This window comes from Schistocerca cancellata, chromosome 2, assembly GCF_023864275.1.
Source record: "Schistocerca cancellata isolate TAMUIC-IGC-003103 chromosome 2, iqSchCanc2.1, whole genome shotgun sequence".
NCBI lineage: Eukaryota > Metazoa > Arthropoda > Insecta > Orthoptera > Acrididae > Schistocerca > Schistocerca cancellata.
This window is the reverse complement of record NC_064627.1, coordinates 707,632,889-707,658,624: the sequence shown is the minus strand read 5'-3', so window position 1 is coordinate 707,658,624 and position 25,736 is coordinate 707,632,889. Positions and strand designations below refer to the sequence as shown.

The 25,736-nt window shown below is 39.6% G+C and overlaps 1 protein-coding gene across 1 annotated transcript in view; it reads right to left on the bottom strand.

The window, feature by feature from the left end:
* LOC126162504 (dynein regulatory complex subunit 6-like) overlaps positions 1–25,736 on the bottom strand; it is a 58,290-nt gene that overhangs the window by 20,169 nt on the left and 12,385 nt on the right. Inside the window, exons 2-3 of the mRNA XM_049919051.1 lie at positions 14,189–14,998; positions 13,717–13,877 (exon numbers count right to left, since the gene is read on the bottom strand). Of these exons, the coding sequence (XP_049775008.1) occupies positions 13,717–13,877; positions 14,189–14,992 (965 nt within the window). The 5' untranslated portion in view covers positions 14,993–14,998. The remainder of the gene's footprint in view (positions 1–13,716; positions 13,878–14,188; positions 14,999–25,736) is intronic.

The window sequence follows — 25,736 nt, the reverse complement described above, 5'->3', positions numbered from 1 at the left end:
CAAATTCCTCTTCTTCAGAAACGCTTTCCTTGCCATTGCCAGTCTACATTTTATATCCTCTCTACTTCGACCATCATCAGTTATTTTGCTCCCCAAATAGCAAAACTCCTTTACTACTTTAAGTGTCTCATTTCCTAATCTAATTCCCACAGCACCACCCGATTTAATTCGACTATGTTCCATTATCCTCGTTTTGCTTTTGTTGATGTTCATCTAATACCCTCCTTTCAAGACACTGTCCATTCCGTTCAACTGCTCTTCCAAGTCCTTTGCTGTCTCTGACAGAATTACAATGGCATCGGTGAACCTCAAAGTTTTTATTTCTTCTCCATGGATTTTAATACCTACTCCGAACTTTTCTTTTGTTTCCTTTACTACTTGCCCAATATACAGATTGAATAGCATTGGGGCGAGGCTACAACCCTGTCTCACTCCCTTCCCAACCACTGCTTCCCTTTCATGTCTCTCGACTCTTATTACTGCCATTTGATTTCTGTACAAATTGTAAATAGCCTTTCGCTCCCTGTATTTTACCCCTGCCAACTTCAGAATTTGAAAGAGAGTATTCCAGTCAACATTGTCAAAAGCTTTCTCTAAGTCTACAAATGCTAGAAACGTAGGTTTGCCTTTCCTTAATCTTTCTTCTAAGATAAGTCGTAGGGTCAGTATTGCCTCACATGTTCCAACATTTCTACGGAATCCAAACTGATGTTCCCCGAGGTCGGCTTCTACCAGTTTTTCCATTCGTCTGTAAAGAATTCGCGTTAGTATTTTACAGCTGTGACTTATTAAACTGATAGTTCGGTAATTTTCACATCTGTCAACACCTGCTTTCTTTGGGATTGGAATTATCATATTCTTCTTGAAGTCTGAGGGAATTTCGCCTGTCTCATACATCTTGCACACCAGATGGTAGAGTTTTGTCAGGACTGGCTCCCTCAAGGCTGTCAGTAGTTCTAATGGAATGTTGTCTACTCCTGGGGCCTTGTTTCGACTTAGGTCTTTCAGGGCTCTGTCAAACTCTTCACGCAGAATTGTATCTCCCATTTTATCTCCATCTACCTCCTCTTCCATTTCTATAATATTGTCCTCAAGAACATCGCCCCTGTATAGACCCTCTATATACTCCTTCCACCTTTCTGCTTTCCCTTCTTTGCTTAGAACTGGGTTTCCATCTGAGCACTTGATATTCATGCAAGTGGTTCTCTTTTCTCCAGAGGTCTCTTTAATTTTCCTGTAGGCAGTATCTATCTTACCCCTAGTGAGATAAGCCTCTACATCCTTACATTTGTCCTCAAGCCATCCCTGCTTAGCCATTTTGCACTTCCTGTCGATCTCAGTTTTGAGACGTTTGTATTCCTTTTTGCCTGCTTCACTTACTGCATTTTTGTATTTCCTCCTTTCATCAATTAAATTCAGTATCTCTTCTGTTACCCAAGGATTTCTACTAGCCCTCATCTTTTTACCTACTTGATCCTCTGCTGCCTTCACTATTTCATCCCTAAAAGCTACCCATTCCTCTTCTTCTTCTTCTGCTTTTACGGCCTCATTGGACCACTTCAGTCAATCATTTCTGGTCCTCTTCTTTGGTATTTTCCCCTTCCGAGTGGCCCAGTATCTCTTCATTCGTTCCGATGCTTTTCGTCGTTCCTCATCTGTAAATACCCATTTCATTGTATGTCGTTTGTCAATTTTTGGTTTAAATCTTATTTCTGTGTCCCTCAACTTCTTTAAATTTGGCGTTTTGTTCTGCAAATCATCCAGAGTTATTTCCAGTTCTTCCATATCCGCTCTTATTTCCTTAAGCCATCCTCCTTGTTGTTTCAAATTCCAGAGTTTCTCAATAATTTTCCTTGATAATCTGGTTTCTGGTGTCCTCAGAATGTGACCACAAAAAGAGATCCTTTTCTTTCGTATAGTATCGGTGATGGGCTCCAGTTCTCTGTATACCACTTCATTTGGAACTATCCGCCATTGCCCAGCTTTTTGATATTTCTTATTTATGCATGTTCTAGCAATTCTTCTCTCTACTTTTAAAATTTTGTCAATTCTGTTTTTCTGGGTGACTTTAAAAAGAGTTTCACTTCCGTATGTAACCTCTGGTTGAACCACCGTCTTGTAATGTTTTAATTTTGTTTTAATTGATAGACATTTTTTATTGTACGTAGACCATGTTAGTTTTTGAGCTTTTATCATTTTATTAGTTCTTGCTCGCCATGCAGGTTTCTCGTCCAATTTATGTGTTATAATTTCACCCAGGTATTTAAATTGTTTCACTATTTTAATTTCCCTATTGTTCACTGTGATGTGATCTATTACAAGTGGATCCGTTACCATTATTTCAGTCTTTTCAAATGATATCTGGAGTCCTAATTTTTGTGCTATATTTTGTAGGCTTGTTATTTGTTTCGTGGCTTCCTGAATATTATTAGCTAGTAATGCTAGGTCATCAGCAAATCCCAAGCAATTTAGGTTTATTTTATCTTTCTTAGTTCCAATTTTAATATTCATAAGATTTTCCTTGTACCATTCTCTCATTACATATTCAAGAGCACAATTGAATAGCAATGGTGATAAACAATCTCCCTGTCTCAACCCTGTTTTAATCGTAAATGGTTCAGATATTTCTCCTCTAAATTTTACTTTGGATTTGGTGTTTGTTAAGGTTAACTGTATCATTTTTATTAATTTAGGATGAAGTCCAAAATTCCTTAATATTTTCATCATTGAAGATCTATGGATGCAATCATACGCCTTTTTTAAATCTACCAGGAGGCTTCCTCTTTAATTTCTTAGCCCCAATCCATATTCACCTACTACGTTTCCTTCTCGTCCTTTTCCTACTGTATTTCTTTCCCCCATTCCTGTCAATTGTTCCCTTACGCTTTCCCTGAAACTCTGTACAACTTCTGGTTCTTTCAGTTTATCCAGGTCCTATCTCCTTAAATTCCCACCTTTTTGCAGTTTCTTCAGTTTTAATCTGCAGTTCATAACCAATAGATTGTGGTTGGAGTCCACATCTGCCCCTGGAAATGTCTTACAATTTAAAATCTGGTTCCTAAATCTCTGTCTTACCATTATATAATCTATCTGAAACCTTTTAGTATCTCCAGGGTTCTTCCACGTATACAACCTTCTTTCATGATTCTTGAAGCAAGTGTTAGCTATGGTCAAATTATGCTCTGTGCAAAATTCTACCAGGAGGCTTCCTCTTTAATTTCTTAGCCCCAATCCATATTCACCTACTACGTTTCCTTCTCGTCCTTTTCCTACTGTCGAATTCCAGTCACCCATGACTATTAAATTTTTGTCTCCCTTCACTACCTGTATAATTTCTTTTATCTCATCATACATTTCATCAATTTCTTCATCATCTGCAGAGCTAGTTGGCATATAAACTTGTACTACTGTAGTAGGTTTGGGCTTCGTGTCTATCTTGGCCACAATAGTGCGTTCACTATGCTGTTTGTAGTAGCTTACCTGCACTCCTATTTTTTTATTCATTATTAAACCTCCTCCTGCATTACCCCTATTTGATTTTGTTTTTATAATCCTGTATTCACCTGACCAAAAGTCTTGTTCCTCCTGCCACCGAACTTCACTAATTCCCACTATATCTAACTTTAACCTATCCATTTCCCTTTTTAAATTTTCTAACCTACCTGCCCAATTAAGGGATCTGACATTCCACGCTCCAACCCGTAGAACGCCAGTTTTCTTTCTCCTCATAACGACGTCCTCTTGAGTAGTTCCCGTCCGGAGATCCGAATGGGGGACTATATTTTACCTCCGGAATATTTTACCCAAGAGGACGCCATCATCATTTAATCATACAGTAAAGCTGTATGCTCTCGGGAAAAATACGGCTGTAGTTTCCCCTTGCTTTCAACCGTTCGCAGTACCACAACAGCAAGGCCGTTTTGGTTAGTGTTACAGGGCCAGATCAGACTGTTGCCCCTGCAACACATTTGTCTGGCCTCTCAACAGATACCCCGCCATTGTGGTTGCACCTACGGTACAGCTATCTGTATCGTTGAGGCACGCAAGCCTCCCCACCAACGGCAAGGTCGATGGTTCATGGGGGGGGGGGGGAGGCTGCAATGTTACTGGGCCTATATTTGCAGGAGGATGTTTCTTTTGATATCTTTCACAATCACTGTTCCACCTACACTGGTGTACTCTAGCTAGATTAGCTTCATGTCACTTATAATTACTACACTCCTGGAAATGGAAAAAAGAACACATTGACACCGGTGTGTCAGACCCACCATACTTGCTCCGGACACTGCAAGAGGGCTGTACAAGCAATGATCACACGCACGGCACAGCGGACACACCAGGAACCGTGGTGTTGGCCGTCGAATGGCGCTAGCTGCGCAGCATTTGTGCACTGCCGCCGTCAGTGTCAGCCAGTTTGCCGTGGCATACGGAGCTCCATCGCAGTCTTTAACACTGGTAGCATGCCGCGACAGCGTGGATGTGAACCGTATGTGCAGTTGACGGACTTTGAGCGAGGGCGTATAGTGGGCATGCGGGAGGCCGGGTGGACGTACCGCCGAATTGCTCAACACGTGGGGCGTGAGGTCTCCACAGTACATCGATGTTGTCGCCAGTGGTCGGCGGAAGGTGCACGTGCCCATCGACCTGGGACCGGACCGCAGCGACGCACGGATGCACGCCAAGACCGTAGGATCCTAAGCTGTGCCGTAGGGGACCGCACCGCCACTTCCCAGCAAATTAGGGACACTGTTGCTCCTGGGGTATCGGCGAGGACCATTCGCAACCGTCTCCATGAAGCTGGCCTACGGTCCCGCACACCGTTAGGCCGTCTTCCGCTCACGCCCCAACATCGTGCAGCCCACCTCCAGTGGTGTCGCGACAGGCGTGAATGGAGGGACGAATGGAGACGTGTTGTCTTCAGCGATGAGAGTCGCTTCTGCCTTGGTGCCAATGATGGTCGTATGCGTGTTTGGCGCCGTGCAGGTGAGCGCCACAATCAGGACTGCATACGACCGAGGCACACAGGGCCAACACCCGGCATCATGGTGTGGGGAGCGATCTCCTACACTGGCCGTACACCACTGGTGATTGTCGAGGGGACACTGAATAGTGCACGGTACATCCAAACCGTCATCGAACCCATCGTTCTAACATTCCTAGACCGGCAAGGGAACTTGCTGTTCCAACAGGACAATGCACGTCCGCATGTATCCCGTGCCACCCAACGTGCTCTAGAAGGTGTAAGTCAACTACCCTGGCCAGCAAGATCTCCGGATCTGTCCCCCATTGAGCATGTTTGGGACTGGATGAAGCGCCGTCTCACGCGGTCTGCACGTCCAGCATGAACGCTGGTCCAACTGAGGCGCCAGGTGGAAATGGCATGGCAAGCCGTTCCACAGGACTACATCCAGCATCTCTACGATCGTCTCCATGGGAGAATAGCAGTCTGCATTGCTGCGAAAGGTGGATATACACTGTACTAGTGCCGACATTGTGCATGCTCTGTTGCCTGTGTCTATGTGCCTGTGGTTCTGTCAGTGTGATCATGTGATGTATCTGACCCCAGGAATGTGTCAATAAAGTTTCCCCTTCCTGGGACAATGAATTCACGGTGTTCTTATTTCAATTTCCAGGAGTGTATTACTACTATTGTTATTTCTTCGGAAATTCTGACTTTCACTTTGATTTACATTCTCATTTTGGTCTTTATTCAAGGAATCCAGTATGTCTACAAAGGATAACAATTCTTCTACAGTCTTCCACCCACCACATAATATATCCTTCCTAGTGTAGATAGGTAGCCGTCTTATTAAGATTGTAACTAAGCCCTCTTCCTCCATGCATTTATCCAAGTACTTTGCTTGCGTCAGATGCCAGTCAAAACATCTTCTCATTGTTCCCCACATACTGTTATAATACTTTGGGTCCCACAAATCAGATAATTTTTCTTGGATACTTGCTGACCAATACTTCTCCTTAAACTTTTTCTGGAAGTCGTCCCAAGACAAAAAATTCTCAATGTTCACAGTGCCCCATTCTGAAGCTTCCCTAAAAGGTACCCTACTGTGAATTCTATCTTTTTTGAGTCTTCCCAGTTTTTTGGCAAGGCTTGGTTACATCTTTTTAGAAAACGAGTTGGGTGTATGTCCCCATATGGCTTAAATATTGGAAACTGCCTGAATAGTCTAGAATTTGCTCCCCATTGTAGGTCAGTTATAACCTCACTGGTAAACACCACATTAGAAGAAGTCACTTTTTTGTCTACCTTATCGTGGATAAGTTTGAATTCTTTCCATAAACTATCTATGCCTTTTTTCATATCATTAAAGTTCCAAAGCTAAATCTGAAGAAACGTTAAGGGTTAGCTTCTAGGCCACTTTTCTGTCTCTTAACTCTTCTTTGTTCCTCCAGATTGCTTATATTTAAGGTATCTGAAGTCGCTAGTTTCTCTTTAAAATCCCTTTCCACAGTATCAACTCTAGTGTTGACACCTGCAATTTGTGATTGGACAAAAGGAATTAGCTTACCTTGTTTATCAATACTATCCTTCAGGGTGTGCAACTTCTGATTTACAACATCAAAGGTAACATTGCATACGCTTTGAAATAATCCTAATTTTTCAACAAATTTCTTTTCTACATTATTAAATTTATCTTCAATGTCAAATTCTAATTTTTTAGTCAAATCTTTAAGTTGCTCATCCTGTCTCTGGTTAAATTCAATAAATAGTTGATTAACGTGAGTATTGAAAGAACTAGTGAGGTCACTCTTTAAATCTAACTTCAGATTTTCTACCTTATTATTAAGAAGGTCAAATTCAGTCTTTAATAAAACTATATTTGCTGCTTGACTATTCAAGGTTTCATTTTGATTACTTAAAATTTCACTCTGAGCATCTAACTTACTATTTAATTGGATATTCACTGAATCTGACTTAAGGCTTAAATTCACACTCAGTTGACCTCTCAATGAAGGATTTTGAGCATTTAATTTTTCACTCAAAGTTGCACTTTGTGCTTCTAGTTTTCCACTTAAATTGGCACTTATTAACTTTACTAACTGCACCCAGTCTGACACTCCCCTCTCGACATCCCCAGCCCTGAAGTTGTTCCACATTGTTGTTCCTGACCCAATGTTTTACTGATCTTAGACCTAGTGATCATCTAAAGAAAATTCACCACTGAATACAATAACTATAATAACAGTTCATCATGCAATCATCCCCTCAACTTTACCAAAATATTATTGTTTTTCCCTCACCAGGTGTAGAGTTCAAGCTGCGTTGGTGTGCAGATGTATAATCAGCACTGGCGCTGGCAGTGTCGGATGATGGTTTCAGCGTTGTCATTGGCGAGCAGACGAGGAGCCAGCACCAGTGAGCAGCAGCTGGTGCAGTCGGTGTCAGTGGCTGGTTACGTCAGCAGCGTGATGTACATGTGTGAAGACTGCTTAGTCTCCACACCCGACTTTCTTAGTCGAAAAGTTGAGGTCTTCTCTCCAGTTCTCTCCGCTATTAATTTCTCAGGTCTTTTCAGCGTTGCACTCATAACTTTCTTCCATTTGTTCATTGGACTCAACACGATTCCTGGAAACAGTTCTCGTATGTTGTAAGGCTTGGTTGCTATGGCAACATGTAATATCTTCTTTCCGTTTCTGTCTTTAAATTCCCATTGTCTTTGGGTCCTGTCATGTAGGTCACCACGTTCTAATGGTCTTCAGACGACATGAGAGACAGTGTGGTACTGGGGTGCAAGACTCACACGTCTCTCACATTTGACTCACATATTGTGTGCAGCCGATCTTCTCGGGTCAGACAGCTGCGTTGATCTTCACAAACTACTCTTCTCCGAAGAATCTAGCTGGTTAAGGGAATTTCAAAATAGACTTCTTTTCTACTCTTGAAATGATTCTGTACTCTCGGGATACTTTTGTTCAACTCTGTTATATTTTCATCTCCACAATAAAACAACTTCACTAGATTCACACAAGCGTTCAACTTTGAGAGTCAACCCCGTCTTGGACCTTTAGAAACTAACCAATACAGTTATAATGTGTTTGGTTTAATAACCACTATAAAACCAGTTCTTGCTTCTCGCAAGTCCAACACCCGAAAGTCAAATGTAAATGTCTTTAGTTCAGTACATAATTCATTTGTTCATAACAATACAGTTGTTACACCATCAAGGAATAGATAATGCTTGCTCCTTGTACTGGACATACAGCTTCTCAGGCGCGCGCTGCAAACACTTGTCTGCGCCAATCGACTGTCACTATTGCCATATTCTCCCAATACATGCCCATCCTGCACACACAAAAACCAGTTGTGAGGTAGGCATCTCCTATCTCGCACCCTCGTACGTAAAATATCAAGTGTTCCAGACAGTGGAAAGCTTAGTGTCTCTAGAATTTACACCGAAATTCTTGAGGCACAACAAGCTTAATTGTGCAGGCTCAACACACTGTGTCAGAACTGCAGTTCACAGCTAGACTGTGTAACAAAGCAGGTGGATTTTTCCACGAGTTACACTTTTCCCAAAATTATTATTTTTTTTTCAGATATCTTCAGTATTATCATTTACATAATGTGCAGAGTTCCAGAAATCTTGAATATTAATTCTGGGCTTACCCTACTTTATTATGCATTACATTCTTTTGATTAATTGTGATTCATAAGTATAATTAGATAACCTGAAAACTGCGCTAATTGCAAAATATTAGTATTATAAAACTTCGTTATCACAGTTCACAAGTAAACATATACCCAGTTACTAACTTTTGCATATTATAGAGGAAAAAGACAGCTAAACAGTTATAGCATTTATATAGCTAATGTTGGAAACATGATAGTAACCTTTGCTCTCATTTAGTTTCAAAACAATTAGCATCTATAGTAAAAAATTGTTACTGAAAAAGAATACTATATTTTGGCGAACTAGACAGCATAATTCAATAGCAATTTTTGTTATATCTAAATGTCCTCAGTCAAACAAATCTTATTCCACTATTCAGTTATTCAGAAATAGAGATCTTTAACTGTAACTTGTAAAACCCCAGCAAACAATAGTAACTGGATGCATCACTAATTATTGTAATTTTATAAAAGAAAGGCTACTGGAGGTCCTTCTAGTCAGTTTGCAGGAGGTTATGATATTAGTAAGATCTGTGTCAAAAAATTATTGCATAATGTACACAGACAAGTTAGCACAAATCACAAGTCATAAGAAGATGCTGAGTTTTATCTAAATTTTGTGTCCGAGAGTTTGTACAGTGACTGCTTTTCAGTGACTGACACAAACTGGAAATCAATCTCAAGAACTATGTGCATCTTCAATAATGCTTACTGTGACAATATGATCACACTGTGAATTGTGTTATTTCCAAATTCACATCATTTTGGTTTTAATATGACTGTCGACTTCAACAGACAGAGATTTAAGAATGTTAATTAGTGAACGTGTTAACTGAATGTCTGCAACACAAACTTCTGTAACTTTAGTGTTAAGTTCCATTCAAACAATCACCATTATAGGACATCAACTGAGTGAAGTACATAGCTTACCCATTATCTGTGCATAAATAATAGTAAATTAAACTCAATATCGCGATAAACAGTAGGTTATCTATTAACAAAGAGCAATTAAAGGGTTTTGGACTGTAAACCTAGTGTGGATATTATCATTTAAAATAGCCTACTTTAGACAACCACTCTTCAGCCAGATTCAATGGAGGTGCAGCTACCAATGGCAGAATTATGCAAGTAAATACGTAATGTTACAATTGGGGTGAGGGGTTGTGTCAGTTGGAATTGGTGAGGGGAGAAAGGTATTGGGGAGTGGGAAGGAAGGGTGGCTGACAGCTGCACAAGGGAGAGGCAGCAGGACAGGAATGCGACAAGGGCCAGTTTCAGTGTATTCATGAAGCGCAAAATGATGGTGATGTAGAGGAGAATATTGGAAGGTGGAGAGACAACTGAAAAAGGGGATACTCTGGGAAGAGCATATGGTTGCAGGTTGAGTGAAATTAGGGTCCTGGGGCAAGAAGGCGGCAAGTGTGGGCTAGTGCAGACAGAAGCCATAATGGATCCAACTGAGTCATACAATACGACATAGATATGATACTTTCCCACTAGGATACAGGCAAACAATAGTTCAACCATATGCAATACCTTCATAAATTACTCTTTAGCTCAGAGCCACACTGGGAAAAAAAAGAAAAAGAAAAAAAGGTAATGGCTTTCAGGTCATGATGCAAAAATATTAAAATCAAATGGATTCATGGCAGTTTTTTATCCAAAGGTAAACAGAAAATGAAAGATTTAAAGATACTGGTTCCATTGTTATGCAGACATACAAAACAAGTTACAACACTAAGAGAACTAGAAGAACTCAGAAGAATATTAAATCTATATGGACAATTATGAGAAAATTATCAAAGAAGAAAGTGTATGCAGAACATTTTACATATCTTATTTGGAAGAATAAAATTGTTAGTTTACCAGAGTAAAGCATTTTTTTGTTAATATTCAGCACATCAAATAAAAATTGTGTATACTGGGACAAACAGTCCTATGCAGAACTTCTATGAAGTGGTGTTCCAGAACATGTATGTTATATCTACAGGAAAGAAGTAAGAGGAAAAATGAATCTATTATTAAATAACAGAAAGTAAACATTTACATATGTGCCGTAAAATATTGAACAGCTTATGAACATAATTGTACCACATACTCTCAGTTCTCTGTGCAATGTAGCCTTCAGACAAGGTTCGTTTACACACAGGTCAAAATGCACTTAAATAAAATCACTTTATACATGGAAGAAAAGTAATGTAAACTTTTAAGTCAATTTTCTTGTTACTGGTATTTTTCCAGTTTTTTAAGAAGGCTCTGTATAAAAGGGTGGTATACTATCTCAGTTGACATACTTTGTTGTAAGATAAACAGTTTCACTAGAGAATCCAATTAATTCTTCTCGTGTAAGGCGCTTGCAGGGCTAAATTAACAGGATGGGTAGATATCTGATGGCTGTGTAGACAATCCTATAATGAAATTTGTGGAAAAGCTCACCAATGGTTCCTTTTGTAGCCAACAAACAGGAAGGAAAAATTTGGGTATTTGGGGTAAAGTGGTTACATAGTCTGTATAGCAGTGGATTGACATTTATGCGATGACAGAGAGAAAAAAATAAAGAGAAAGTAGAAGGTTGTCTTCCAGTACCAACAAACAGGAAACAAATTTGAAGCAGACAGAAGTGTTGTGAAATGGAAGGTACCACAGGGCTCTACTCTAGCTCCATTGCCTTTCTTGATACATGCCAAAAATCTGCCATTGCTCAAGACACACGATCACAAATCCAAAATGTAAAAACTTGGCATTAATGTTATATAGTGAGCAAACAGAGTAGTGCGTTACTCATTCTGAGAGCATTTTCTTCAGTTATGCTCTCTTTTTGGCCATGTTTGCTTGAACAATAAATATACAGGCTGAAGAGAAAATATCGCACTTGGAAGTTGGCATGCAATTCCTCATCCAGATTCAGGACAAAAGTTTATCTAGTAAAATTATATCAGATGCATTTTGAAAACACTTGTATCAAAACAAGGATATGGTGACACTGTCACACTGCACAGCACATCGAAATGCACAGAGGAGTATGTATCACTCCGCACTACTATACCAGCTGTCCGTAGCTCACTGAGTAGGCTGCTGGCACATCAAACCCAGAGATATGATGGAGCTATGGTTCGAATCTTCTTTAGGTTCCTTTTTTTTTTTTTTTAATTTTTTCCCAGTTCTCATCATTTATGAACAGGACATCATTTTGACACATGGCAATAGCATAGAACTGCAATGATATCGTTACACATTAACACAACACCACTGGCCAGAAGACCACATTTGATGAGTACAGTTTTGTGAGTGGCTTTTTCACCAAGTGGAACATGATGAACATTTTATAAATGACTTTATATGGACTGATGAACCTAGCTTCACTTTTGTATGTATTTTTAATCTTCATAACAGCCATTATTGGTTGGAAAACAACTCACATATCACCTGTGAACATGGCTTTCACGCATGATCTGGCATAAGTCTGTGAGCTAGAATCATAGGAGGAGTGCTTTTGGGTCCTTACCTGTTGCCAGACAAGCTGAATGCACCCTCTATCATATGTTCCTTTGCAATACTTTGCCTGATGCATTAGAAAACACTCCACTTAGTGTTTGGCAACAGCAATGGTATCAGCATGATACACTCTGGAATGAATGTGCATAACTAGTTAAATGAAGCATTTCCAAGGACATGGATTGGTCATGGAGGTCCAATGTTCTGGCCTCCACATTCCTCCATGGATCTTAAGCCACTAAATTTTTATTTATGGGGACACTTAAAGGAACAAGTGTATAGTTCTCCACCCATGGATGTACGTGACCTATAGCTCGGATGCATGCTGCTTCATCAATGGTGGATGCAAGTTCGTTGCACACGGTCCAGCAAAGTATGATCCAGTGAATAACAAAGTGTTTAACACCTTCTCTAAAGAAAACATGGCTTGTACATGTACATACTAATTCTGTGAAGATAAAACTGAATGTAAAATGCACAGAATGGAATAATTGTGTGTAGCATAATGTGCAATCTAGTATAACCTACTTATTGTGTTTATTGTACCTCACTGAATACAGATGATGTTACTGTATCCACTACTATTTTCTGCTGGCTTTACTTATGTTATGGACAGAACAAAGTCATCGTTTACATCTGTAAGAAGTTCATGTTATGTCTTAATTTTTTAAGTAAATGTAACAATAACAGAAAGAACTACACAATATACAATGCTGTGAAGATGTACAGTGGATACAATTTGATGTTTTAACTTAAGGGGACAAACATTGGCAAGTCTGCATATTCATTTCCCATGGCATTGCTTCGTCTCTCTGAACTAATCAGACAGCTCCGACAGCACAGATTTCATGCTATCTGTTCTTGGCCATGCTGCATGCAGTTACAGCATTGCCTGAGCCACATTACTTAAACAGCATTGCTATTAAACCTATTAGTGGGACTAGTTTTTGTTAGATACACTTCTGTCTTGAAATGGGATGAAGAATCGCATGCCGACCACCAAGTGTGGCATATTTTCTTCACCCTGAATTTTGAGGATTCTGCCTTGGGCCAAACACAATTTCTTTTTACTTCTTTTCCTCTACATACATTTTGATAATGTTACATAACTGCCAGTGGGACTCTTCACTTAAATTAACAGCACATTATGTTGTTCATGTTGATGTGTTCTCGGCAGTATAGCTGATATTTTAAAACAGATTTTCATCTGCAATTTAGTTGGTGTTAATGGTTTCTCTCTTGTCAGAAGTTTATCCACCGAAATTCCCAATCCACACTGTTTCACTGACCACAGATTAACTGCGACAATACGCAGTGTACACAATTTCTGACACAAAATTCTCATAAAAAAGATTTTACTAATTAATGAAATCAAATATTTTAAATCATTAGGACTGAAGACGTATGGAAAACTTTCATGGAAGTATTACATTCAAAATCTTGTGCAAAATTGAGTGGTGCTGCACAGACACACACAGACACACAATCACATACACGCAACATTTGAAGCAGACAAAAATATCCATATCTAAATAGTTTTTCCAAGTTGACAATATCCTTTAGTTATAGAAAGATATAAAAGTTATACTAACCCACTAATGTCCAGATGTTGCAGTTCTGGTCGATCACGGAGGAGTGCCGCAAGGGATGCCCCTCTCAATCCGTGCATATCTCTGAAGCAAGCAGATTTTAAATGACGTAGTCCAGTCCCAGAAAATGCTTCTGTCAATTCATTTGACACTTTTCCAGGTACCTGGACAAATAAAATGTATACATCAATGACATCAGCCTCATTATACATAATTATATTTAAATGTAGTGTAGAGAGAGTCTTGACATAAAGGACACTGTAGATAACGTTGCTTTGTTACAAAGGAGTCACAATATTTTCTTTCACGACAGGAGGAAACTTGGAATAAAGTTAGTACTCAACCCAGCAATTTTAATGGAGGGACCAATGAGCCGGCACACCTCAATATTTAAACGAAAACGTGAAACACATTTTTGTGGAAAATTTTGTGTATTTACACATGCATCCTACACAGTAATCAGCTGCAAACTCACCTCCAGTAATTTAAGCTCTACAATTGCTTCAAACCTTCCAAGCTGTCGCAGCGTGCTGGAAAATCCTTTTGCCCTTGCCTTCTCCAGAGTAATGCATAATTTCTTGAGGTTTGTGTGGCATGGTTCCAGTAGGGGCAAGACTGATTCCCCATTGGTGGTCATACCACACAATGACAGTGCATGCAACTGACTACCCTTCTTTTTTAAGAAAGATGTAAGTGACACCGGATTGCACACTACTTCCATAACATCAACATCTGTGATGTGTGGACAACCCTCACTTAGCACCCCTAAGTTTAAACCAGCTCGATTCTCTGCTTTCACAGCCAGTTGCTGCAAGCGTTCTAGGCTAGCCACAAGTTGTGCACAATCAGACCGCTTCAAAACATCAGATGGTACACCAAGAGCAACAATGTGAGGGCAGCGCTCAAATAACTGATGTAACACTTCTGTTGACATCTGCTGTGCAGGATGAAAGACAAGTGTTTGAAGCATGCCATCAAAACCAACGGCTTGCAAGACAGATGGTTTCACTGGGCGCAGGAATTTTACATGTCGCACACCTGGACACTGCTGCAGAGCACATGCTACTTCTGAATCCTCTCTCGTTATACCAATGTCTGTCACCACATATTCTTTCCCTTGCCAAACACTGTAATCTCCACAAAGTGTCTGCCATCGAGTGCATATTCTGCTTGCAAAATGCACCAGGTACTCCGATGGCAGATACGAAAGGATTTTGAGTAGCACAGTATCTGGCAGGTCATCAGCGGTCTTCAAGGTAGATTCTGGTTGCTGGGACATGGTTCTCTGAAAGACAGTGAATAATGTGTTCATTATTTACACATGATTGTTTATATTGCTGTCTACATATTTAACATTTTTTTAAAATAATAATAAAGAGATGAAACTATCGATTAAGTGATTTTTACATACAATTCACAAATTACAATAATTATACATAAATCATAGTCCAGGTAGAGCCTACATACGTCTACATCTTCCCTGTATGTAAGTATGATATTGTGAACACACAAAAACACTAATATTTTTGTAAGATTCAAGAAGTTTAAATTCTGTGCCTTGTTTTTAATCACTAAGTAAACAAATAGCATTAACTAAATTATGTATAAGGAAGATAAAAGTTTGATACAACAAGCAAAAAATAATACTAAGAAGGGATTTATAATCAAACACAGTTGTGCTAAGTCATTTACTTGCAAGTTCCTTGAAAAACCTATCACCTATGTCAGTATATACCTACAGAATATGTAACACTACACACTACTGTTTATAGAGCCCAATGAATACTGAGTGACAAGAGAACTGAGCAAATTCAGCTCCTTAGAAGAGACTGTAGGGACTTTTTATTCAGTGAATCATCTAAGAATTCAATTGTTGCTGTGTTTTCCCCTCCTAATTCCAAAGCTACTCCCTTGAAATAGTAGTGACTGGCAACAATACTTCCATGGCTGTTCTGCTGAATCAAACATGTTGCGACAGTATTTGTGTGAACCTTTTAACACTCCATAGTACAGTACAAAACGTAACTGTCAACCTAATGAAAATGGGCTATTACATGTAAAACATGGCTGCTTGAATTTTGAGTATGACAGTTTATTTAGAACACCACTGATATACATAGATGAAGAGGGCAATAAAGTTGCAACCCGCTTATGCAAGCATGTTATGTGTTAGCATAGGGACTGAAGTTAGGAGAGTAATAAATATGTCAGAAATACAGGTGGGTCACTAAGGGTGAAAAAGTTTGAATTGGTTATCAACTGATGAGATAAAGAGGGAATTAGATTAGGAAATGAAACACTTTAAGTAACAGCAAGCAAAATAGCTGATGATGGTCAAAGTAGACAGGATATAAAACGTAGACTGGCTATGCAAGGAAAGTGTTTCTGAAGAAGAGAAATTTGTTAACATCAGGTATAGATTTTAAGTGTCAGGAAGTCCTTTTTGAAAATATTTGCATGGAGTGTAGGAATGTATGAAAGTGAAACAGGGACAATAAATAGTTTAGACAAGATGAGAACAGAGGCTTTCAAAATGTGGTGCTACAGAAGAATGCTAAATATTAGATGAGTAGATCACATAACTAATGAGGATGTACTGAAAAAAATTGGGGAGAAGAGGAATTTGGGGGACAACTTGACAAGAAGAAGGGATTGGTTGGTAGGACATGTTCTGAGGGATCATGGGATCACCAATTTAGTACTGGAGGGAAGCATGGAGGAAAACTAAGAGATGAATACACTAAGCAGATTCAGAAGGATGTAGGTTGCAGCAGTTACTCGGAGATGAAGAGGCTTGCACAGGATAGAGTAGCTTGGAGAGCTGCATCAAATCAGTCTCTGAACTGAAGACCACAACAACAACAACAACAACAACAACAACAAACATTTCAGTGATTATTGAATGTCATTTTCAAATGAGCTAAAGTTGTCTAAATTGCCCCGAAATGGAAAGGTACATTACCAAGACAATAGAAGCCAAGAACAGGTTTTTCATGTCATTCCTTGCGAATAAAAAATTTTCTAACACAGAGAAAGAAAACTGTGGTTCACTGAGCACTAAACACATTCCGTACAACCCATTATCAAAGACCTGCTCCATTCTTGAAGTATTAGTGCACAATGGGTTCAATATCTGCAGCTGTTGCAACTAAATACACAAGCAGTGACTATGTGATGAGGAAGGGCACAGATTTCTGTCCCATAACAATGCTTGGGGGGAAAAAAGCACTCTGTACTTAGGAGTGTACAAGAAACAGTGGAAATACAATAAATCTACACACAGAAAAAAATTAAAGCCACTTACACATGATTGGCTCCCTACGCCTAGCAATAGATACGAGGTGCTATCGACTGCTGATAATAACTCTGAGCCAGCACGAGATGCCTCTCCTGCTGGGCCAGCAGTCGATTTTCCTACCTAGTCTGGACATGTGCTGAGGGTGGATATGCTTGTCATTGGTAGCTCCAATGCTAAATGAGTGATGGAGCCTCTCAGGGAAATAACAGGCAAGGCAGGAACGAATGCCAGCATGCACTCGGTATGTTTGCCAGAGAGGGAGAGAAGGAGGGGGTCTCATCCGTGATGTGGAAGAGACCCTGCTGGCAGCTGTCGAGCGCTCTGGGTGCTTATAGTGGCCCATGTCGGCGCGAATGATACCTGCCACCTGGTTTCTAAGGGCAACCCTGATTTTTTTCAGCAGATGGCTGATTTGGTGAAAGCAACTAACATTTCATATGGAGTGCAGGCTAAGCTGTCTATTTGTAGCATCATTCCCAGGATTTATTGTGGTCCTCTGGTTTGGAGCAGGGTGGAAGGCCTAAACCAGCGGCTCAGGCAACTCTGCTATAGTATCTGAAGTCAATTTCTTGACTGCAGGTTCCCCTTAATAGCTCAAGCATGCACTACACACAGGAAGCAGCTACCAGGGTAGCAGCCAGAGTATGTGCGGCATGCACATGGGGCTTTTTTAGGTTATAAAAACCCTCCCTTGGAATCAAAGACGATTTGCCTCATAAATTAGACAGAATGTCCTCAGAGAACATTCGTCGTCTCGGATCAGTGATAGAAAAAATTAATATGATTTTAGTAAACTGCAGGTGCATCCAAGGAAAGGTCCCAGAATTACTATCGCTTACTGAAGGTAATAATGCACATACAGTATTAGAAACAGAAAGCTGGTTGAAACCGGATGATAATGACTATGGAATCCTAAGTTCAGATTGGAATATTTATCATAAGGATAAGTTAGTTGCCAATGGTTGTGGCGTGTTTATTGCAGTAAAGAATTCAATAAAATCTAGTGAGGCTATCATGGATTCCAACTGTGAATTAATCTGGGTGAAGTTAAGTATCAAAGACTGATCAAAAATGGTAATCAAATGCTTTTATATACCGCCTGGTCAGGAGCTGTAGTGGTAGAGCACTTCAGAAAGAACTTGCAGAATATCATTAGTAATTTTCCTGATCATACCACTGTAACAGGGGGTGACTTCAACTTGACAGATATAGATGGGGAGCGTCATGCTATCAAAATGGGTGCCAGAGACAGGGATTTGTGTGACATTGTTCTGGATGTCTTGTCCAAAAATTACTTTGAGCAGATAGTTACAGAACCAAATCACGTGGGTAACATCTTAGACCTCATGGCAAAAAACCGACCTGAACTTATCGTATCAGTTAATGTAAAGGAAGGTATTAGTGATCATAAGGCTGTGATTGTTTCTATGAGACCGGGTCTGATTAAGAATGTTAAGAAAGGTAGGAAGATATTTTTGCTTAGCAAGAGTAACAGGATACAAATTTCAGAGTAACTGAGCAGTCAGCATCAAATATTTGGTAACAAGGTTGAAGATGTGGAAGAAATTCAAAGGAATCATGCAATATGCCCTAAGCAAGTATGTTCCAAGTAAGGTCTCAAGGGATTTGAAAGACCCACCATGATATAATGGCTGTGCCAGAAAACTGCTGTGTAAACAAAGAGAACTTCACAACATATCAAAGAGAAGTAAAAACCTAACCAACAAACAAAAGCTGGACAAAGTGAAAATAAGCATAAGGAGAGCAATGGGAGCAGCATTCAAGGACTTTGAAAGTAAAGCTTTGTCAACTGATCTGATTAAAAACCCTAACAGGTTTTGGTCATATGTAAAATCAGTAAGTGGGTCCAAATCATCGATTCATTCACTCAGTGACCACTCTGGCACCAAAACGGAAGATGACAGAGAGAAGGCTAAAATACTGAATTCAGTCTTCCAAAATTGTTTCACTGTGGAAGATCATAAAACAGTCCATCCATTCAATCATTGTATGAACATCAAAATGGCAAATATTGAGATAACTGATTGTGGAATAGAAAAACAACTACAATCACTTAGAAGCGGAAAAGTATCAGGACCAGATAAGGTACCTACAAGATTCTACAAACATCATGCGATAGATCTCGCACCCCTTCTAGCAGTAATTTATTGTAGATTGAGGGGTACCTAGTAACAGGAAGAAAGTGCAGGTCATTCCCATTTCTAAGAAGGGCCATAGGACAGATGCACACAATTATAGACATATATCATTGACATCAATCTCTTGTAGAATTATAGATCATGTTTTATGTTCAAGAATTATGATGTTCTTAAAGAAGGAAAATCTCCTTTATAAAAATCAGCATGGATTCTGCAAACAGAGATCCTGCGAAACTCAGCTCACTCTGTTCCTTCACGAGGTCCACAGTGCTGTAGACAACGGTTGGTTCTCAGGTTGACGCTATGTTCCTTGACTTCAGGAAGGTATTTGACACTGTCCTGCAGTGCCGCTTACTGAAAAAAATACAAGCTTATCGGGTATTTGAGCAGACTGGATTCAAGATTTCCTTTCAGACAGAGCTCAATATTTTGCTCTTAAGAGAAAAAAAAAATCGACAGATGTAAAGGTGATTTCCGGTGTACCCCCAGGAAGTGTGATAGAACGTTACTGTTTACAATATATATAAATGATCTAGTAGAAAGCGTCGGATCGTCTCTAAGACTGTTCGCAGATGATGCGGTTGTCTATAACAAAGTGGCAACACCAGAAGATAGTTAAGATTTGCAGAATGACCGCCAGAGAATTGACGAATGGTGCAGGATCTCGCAGCTGACACTGAACGTAAATGAACGTTACATATTGCGCAGACATAGGAAAAGAAATCCACTTCTGTATAGCTGCACTATTGATGACACACTGCTGGAAACTATCTGCCATAAAATATCTAGGAGTAACTATCCGGATCAACATTAAGTGGACCGACCATTTAAAACAAACAGTGGAAAAACCAGGTGCCAGACTCAGGTCCATTGGAATGTAACTCATCCATGAAGGAAGTGGCTTATAAGGCACTTTTTCGATCCTTTCTTGAGTATTGTTCATCTATCTGGGATCCCTACCATATAGAGATAGAGAAGATCCAATGAAGAGCGGCACATTTTGTCACGAGATCATTTCATCAGCATGAGCTTATTAGAGAGATGCTCAACAAATTCCATTGGCAGACTTTATAAGAGAGGTGCTGTGCATCACGGACAGATTTACTATTGAAATTCTGAGAGAACGCTTCCTGGGAAGAATCAGACAACGTATTACTTCCCCCCTACATACATCTCATGTAATGATCACGAGGAGAAAATTTGAGGAATTCTACAAAGACTTACCAAAGATCATTCTTCCCACATGTGGAACACGGTTGGAGGGCTCAGTTAGTGGTAAGAAAGCACCCCCCACCACACATCATTAGCTGGCTTGCAGAGTAGGATGTAGATGTAGACCATGACAATATGACTACAGGATCTAGCTTACTGATTTTCTTATGTACATATCTCAACTACTGTCTGTCATGCACTAAACATTCATTTATTAATGTGCACCTTAAAGTCCATATGGTTTGCATCTCACCCACACATCTCAAAACTGAAACAAGTTATTGACAATAATGGTGACTGAAAGAAAAACAAATACTGCAGTTTCCGGCATTAAAAGAAAAAAGAAAGTGGATGTTAGTCTCTCAGTGAATTACAAACAGTGACAGATAGCCTTACAGTCATTTCACCCTGTCAGACAGATTTGTTTCAAGAAATATTGTAGTAGTGCTCAAGCTGGCTTCATTGTTGAACAGATAATCGACAAATGCCAACTGTGATGGTCTGGGGCATCATTGGCTATAAAAATTGGCAATATGAATGTAAAATGACTAACTCCACATCCTGATGATTTATCATGCAAAATGATTCATGGAACATGAAAGTAACTGACTAATTCTCGCGTTGTACATATGGAGGACAATCCTAACACCAAATGTTACATCAGGGAAGTTTTAGAGCTTGAGGAATTGCCCCTCTTGCAGACAGCTCCAATGGCCATATTTTACCTTGACAATGGCCAGCCAAATGTAGGAGGAACGTGTCAGCCTTCTCCGATGAATGGGGGAGGGGGGGGGGGGCGGGCACTGCTTCTTTGACCTGCACATTCACTGATATGTCAACCACTGAACATGTCTGGTTCATTCTGATCCTCCTGCAACCAGTGCTGATGTTTTGTGGACATCCCTGCAAACTGCACAGCACTGTATTCCCCAGCATGATATCCAGTCTCTCTTTGATTCTAAGCCACAACTTCTGCAAGCTCTGATTGCAGCATGTGGCAGCTTTACACCAAACTAAGAATTCTCTCATAGTCACAGTACATGTACAGTTTCGTAATTCTAAAATAATTTCTATATTGTAATGTTCCTAACCTGTGAAATAAATTTAATTGTGATCACATGCTGCCTTGGTTGCAGTTGTCACAAATAGTATTGTCACTACTGTCAATACACAGATATCAAATTGCACACTATCCTACTTTTTGGAGAGAACAGGTCAGTGCTTGGCAGGTGAGGTTGGAGATGGGGTGCAGTTCGGTGGAAGGTTAAAAAGGAAGACCCCAGGATGAGGGAGACCCACCTGTTGGGATGCTAAGGAGAGAGAAATATGAGTAAATTTGCATCACCTATCAGTTTTGTGGTGGTAATTTGGCAGAACATATGAGTGGACATAAAACAACTGTTTAACTTGGCAATATCCAGTACTCAATCGCTGAGCGTGCTCCACATGACAAAACAGACCCAAGCGTCTGCTGTACTACATGAGCAACTGGAAGCCTCCCACCTAAGACCAGTTTCACTGAACCTAGAAGACGGGAACTTGATATCTAACATTTCCTCTCAACTCACCGTAATACTGCACTTAAACCTTTGTTCGCCTAAATACTCTTCTCCCATTTCTATATGGTGCTTGTTAGAATTTTATTAGTTACTATGATTTGGGTTACCTCTCAGTTTATATCAGCACAGAGAAAAAGTAGCTACAATTATTGAGAGTATGTAAAATAATCTTCAATTTTAAGAGAACGTTACATTATTTCCTGTAGAATTGAGGATTTAAAACCCGATATAAAACATTGGAATTTTAGTAATATTCACATCTATAAAAATACTAATTACTGCTCATGGGCTAATGATAAAAATGTGATATATGAATGTAATGTTTCTAGAAGCTAATTACTGGGTATCCAATCTTGCTGAAAATTCCAGCTCAAAATCCAAAAATATATCTTCTGTCAACTATAGCAGGGAAGCACTAGAAATCATACGTTTCTAGTCTGACTACGACACAAATAACCACTAGTACAAGTTCCTGCCATACCCTTCACCTTGATATCATCTCCTTCGTGGAGATAAATAATGTAAATGAACTACATTTTAAGTTCATACACTATGGTGGATAACTTGTCTTAATTACTATGAATGGAAGGTGTATGGATCTTACCTAGCATTCAGTAAAGACCTGGAGATGGTAGACAAAGCAAGCCATTATGCCTCCACGATCCCTTCTATGCCATCATTATAGCCGTGCAAATTCATTTCACACTCCGGCCTCCTATCTCCCAAACCTGTATCTTTTACGGCTGTCTTACTTCTATCTTTCTGTTGCCTATTATTTCATTCCCATTGTTTTTTATGCTGCCAATTCCCATTTTTGTGTCTACTCCCATATTCTGCAAATCAGTGTCAGGTGCATCTCTGAAGGTATTTCACATTGTACCATATATTTGCATTTTCTTCCTGTTCTACTTGCATAAGGAGTGTGCGAAGCTTTTTGATGAGCAAGGACCTGTAATATATTCCTAGATTCCTCACTTAATAGGGGTTTTGAAACTTTGTAAGTAGATTTTCAGGGGCTGGTTGAGTCTATCTTCAGTTAACTGCCAGTTGAGGTTTTTCAGTGTTTCCTTAATGCTCTCACATGTACCAAATGAACCTCTGACTGAAAATAATTTATTGTCTGGCACAGTCACACTAGCTTCAAATGGAAAAGAACTTGTTTTGGCTGGCATCAACCATCCCCAGATAATAAAACACATGCTGTAGTTCAGTCCCACCACATCATTCTCAGATCATAAAACACATTCAGTGGTTCAACTCCACCACTGTGGAAACTACATTTCTCAGATAAGAAAACACATGCCGTGGTTTCCATCCACCCCATAGTCAATGTGAGTTAGATCTGAGGATAGCTTACACGGGCTAAAACTGGTCATTTTGTTTGAAATAAGTGTGACTGTGGCGGACAACAAACTATTTTCAGATCAATCAATCATTGTGCATCTCCACCTCAACTGAATTATCTTTCTTCCTAAAACCAGTGACTATTCTAGGTGCACTTTTCTGTAAATGTTCTACGTCTTCTGGTAGCCCTATTTGGTGTGGGTTCCATACACCTGAGAAATATTCTAGAATGGGTTGCTAAAGTGTTTTGGGAGCAATCTCATTTGTAGTCTAATTGCATTTTACCAGTGACCCGCTAATAAAATGAAGTCTATGCCTGCTTCACCTTTTTTGTATGTTTCCCAATGTTGCACACTCTTCTTTTCACCCTGAAACAACTATGTGGATGGGTAGGAAAAACAAACCCTTAAGGTTTGGATACATAATTAGTAGTATCTTGCTTGACATAGTCACATCATTTAAATATCTGGGCATAATGTTGGAAAGCAATTTTAAATGGAATGAAGATGTGAGGATTGTGGTAGGAAAGGCAAATAGTTGACTTTGGTTTATTGGGAGAATTTAGGAAAGTGTGATTCTGCTGTAAAGGAGACCACATATAGGATGCTAGTGCGACCTATTCTTGATTACTGCTAAAGTGTTTGGGATCCACACTTGAACAGTACAGTCTCATTTGGGTTGTAGTCAGTATTAAGGAAGGTACCTATTCCATGAAGTGATCTGTCACCTTGACATTAACGGAAGTGTCAATTACCTTGAATATCTACTTACAATTGCCTTTTTGTTGATTCTTGATGCAGTGGTCCTGCTATGCAGTACCACCAATTCTTCTATCGGACTTCGTTTCAACTGCAGCAGGTTGAGGGCTGTAAGGGTGATCGTATTCTCTATCCTTGAGCTATGAAATCATGTAACCATGTTTTCAATAGTTCTTCTGTATTTTAACATTTCTTCTAAACTTTTATAACACCAGTTAACCAGAATTCTCTTTACAATCTGAAAGTGACTCATGACGACTCTGCAAGTGACAGGTCTTGGGAGATACGTTAAGTGAACAACGAACTCTATAACAAGCTTCTTTTGACCTGGCATGAGACTATTGTCGACTGGAGCTATTATTAGCTTGAGCCCACAGCATCCCCAAGCTGTGACAGCAAAGTGTAAAGGACTTCTTCAGTGCACGTAAAGACACTCACTTGCAGTTGCGCCTTCTTGATGGACTATGTTCACATTTCTTCTATCATATCTGCAATTCCAATCCCAAAGAAAGCAGGTGTTGACAGATGTGAAAATTACCGAACTATCAGTTTAATAAGTCACAGCTGCAAAATACTAACGCGAATTCTTTACAGACGAATGGAAAAACTGGTAGAAGCCGACCTCGGGGAAGATCAGTTTGGATTCCGTAGAAATGTTGGAACACGTGAGGCAATACTGACCTTACGACTTATCTTAGAAGAAAGATTAAGAAAAGGCAAACCTACGTTTCTAGCATTTGTAGACTTAGAGAAAGCTTTTGACAATGTTAACTGGAATACTCTCTTTCAAATTCTGAAGGTGGCAGGGGTAAAATACAGGGAGCGAAAGGCTATTTACAGTTTGTACAGAAACCAGATGGCAGTTATAAGAGTCGAGGGACATGAAAGGGAAGCAGTGGTTGGGAAAGGAGTAAGACAGGGTTGTAGCCTCTCCCCGATGTTATTCAATCTGTATATTGAGCAAGCAGTAAAGGAAACAAAAGAAAAATTCGGAGTAGGTATTAAAATTCATGGAGAAGAAGTAAAAACTTTGAGGTTCGCCGATGACATTGTAACTCTGTCAGAGACAGCAAAGGACTTGGAAGAGCAGTTGAACGGAATGGACAGTGTCTTGAAAGGAGGATATACGATGAACATCAACAAAAGCAAAACGAGGATAATGGAATGTAGTCAAATTAAGTCGGGTGATGCTGAGGGAATTAGATTAGGAAATGAGACACTTAAAGTAGTAAAGGAGTTTTGCTATTTAGGGAGTAAAATAACCGATGATGGTCGAAGTAGAGAGGATATAAAATGTAGACTGGCAGTGGCAAGGAAAGCGTTTCTCAATTTGTTAACATCGAGTATAGATTTAAGTGTCAGAAAGTCGTTTCTGAAAGTATTTGTATGGAGTGTAGCCATGTATGGAAGTGAAAAATGGACGATAACTAGTTTGGACAAGAAGAGAATAGAAGCTTAACATCGAGTATAGATTTAAGTGTCAGAAAGTCGTTTCTGAAAGTATTTGTATGGAGTGTAGCCATGTATGGAAGTGAAACATGGACGATAACTAGTTTGGACAAGAAGAGAATAGAAGCTTTCGAAATGTGGTGCTACAGAAGAATGCTGAAGATAAGGTGGGTAGATCACGTAACTAATGAGGAGGTATTGAATAGGATTGGGGAGAAGAGAAGTTTGTGGCACAACTTGACTA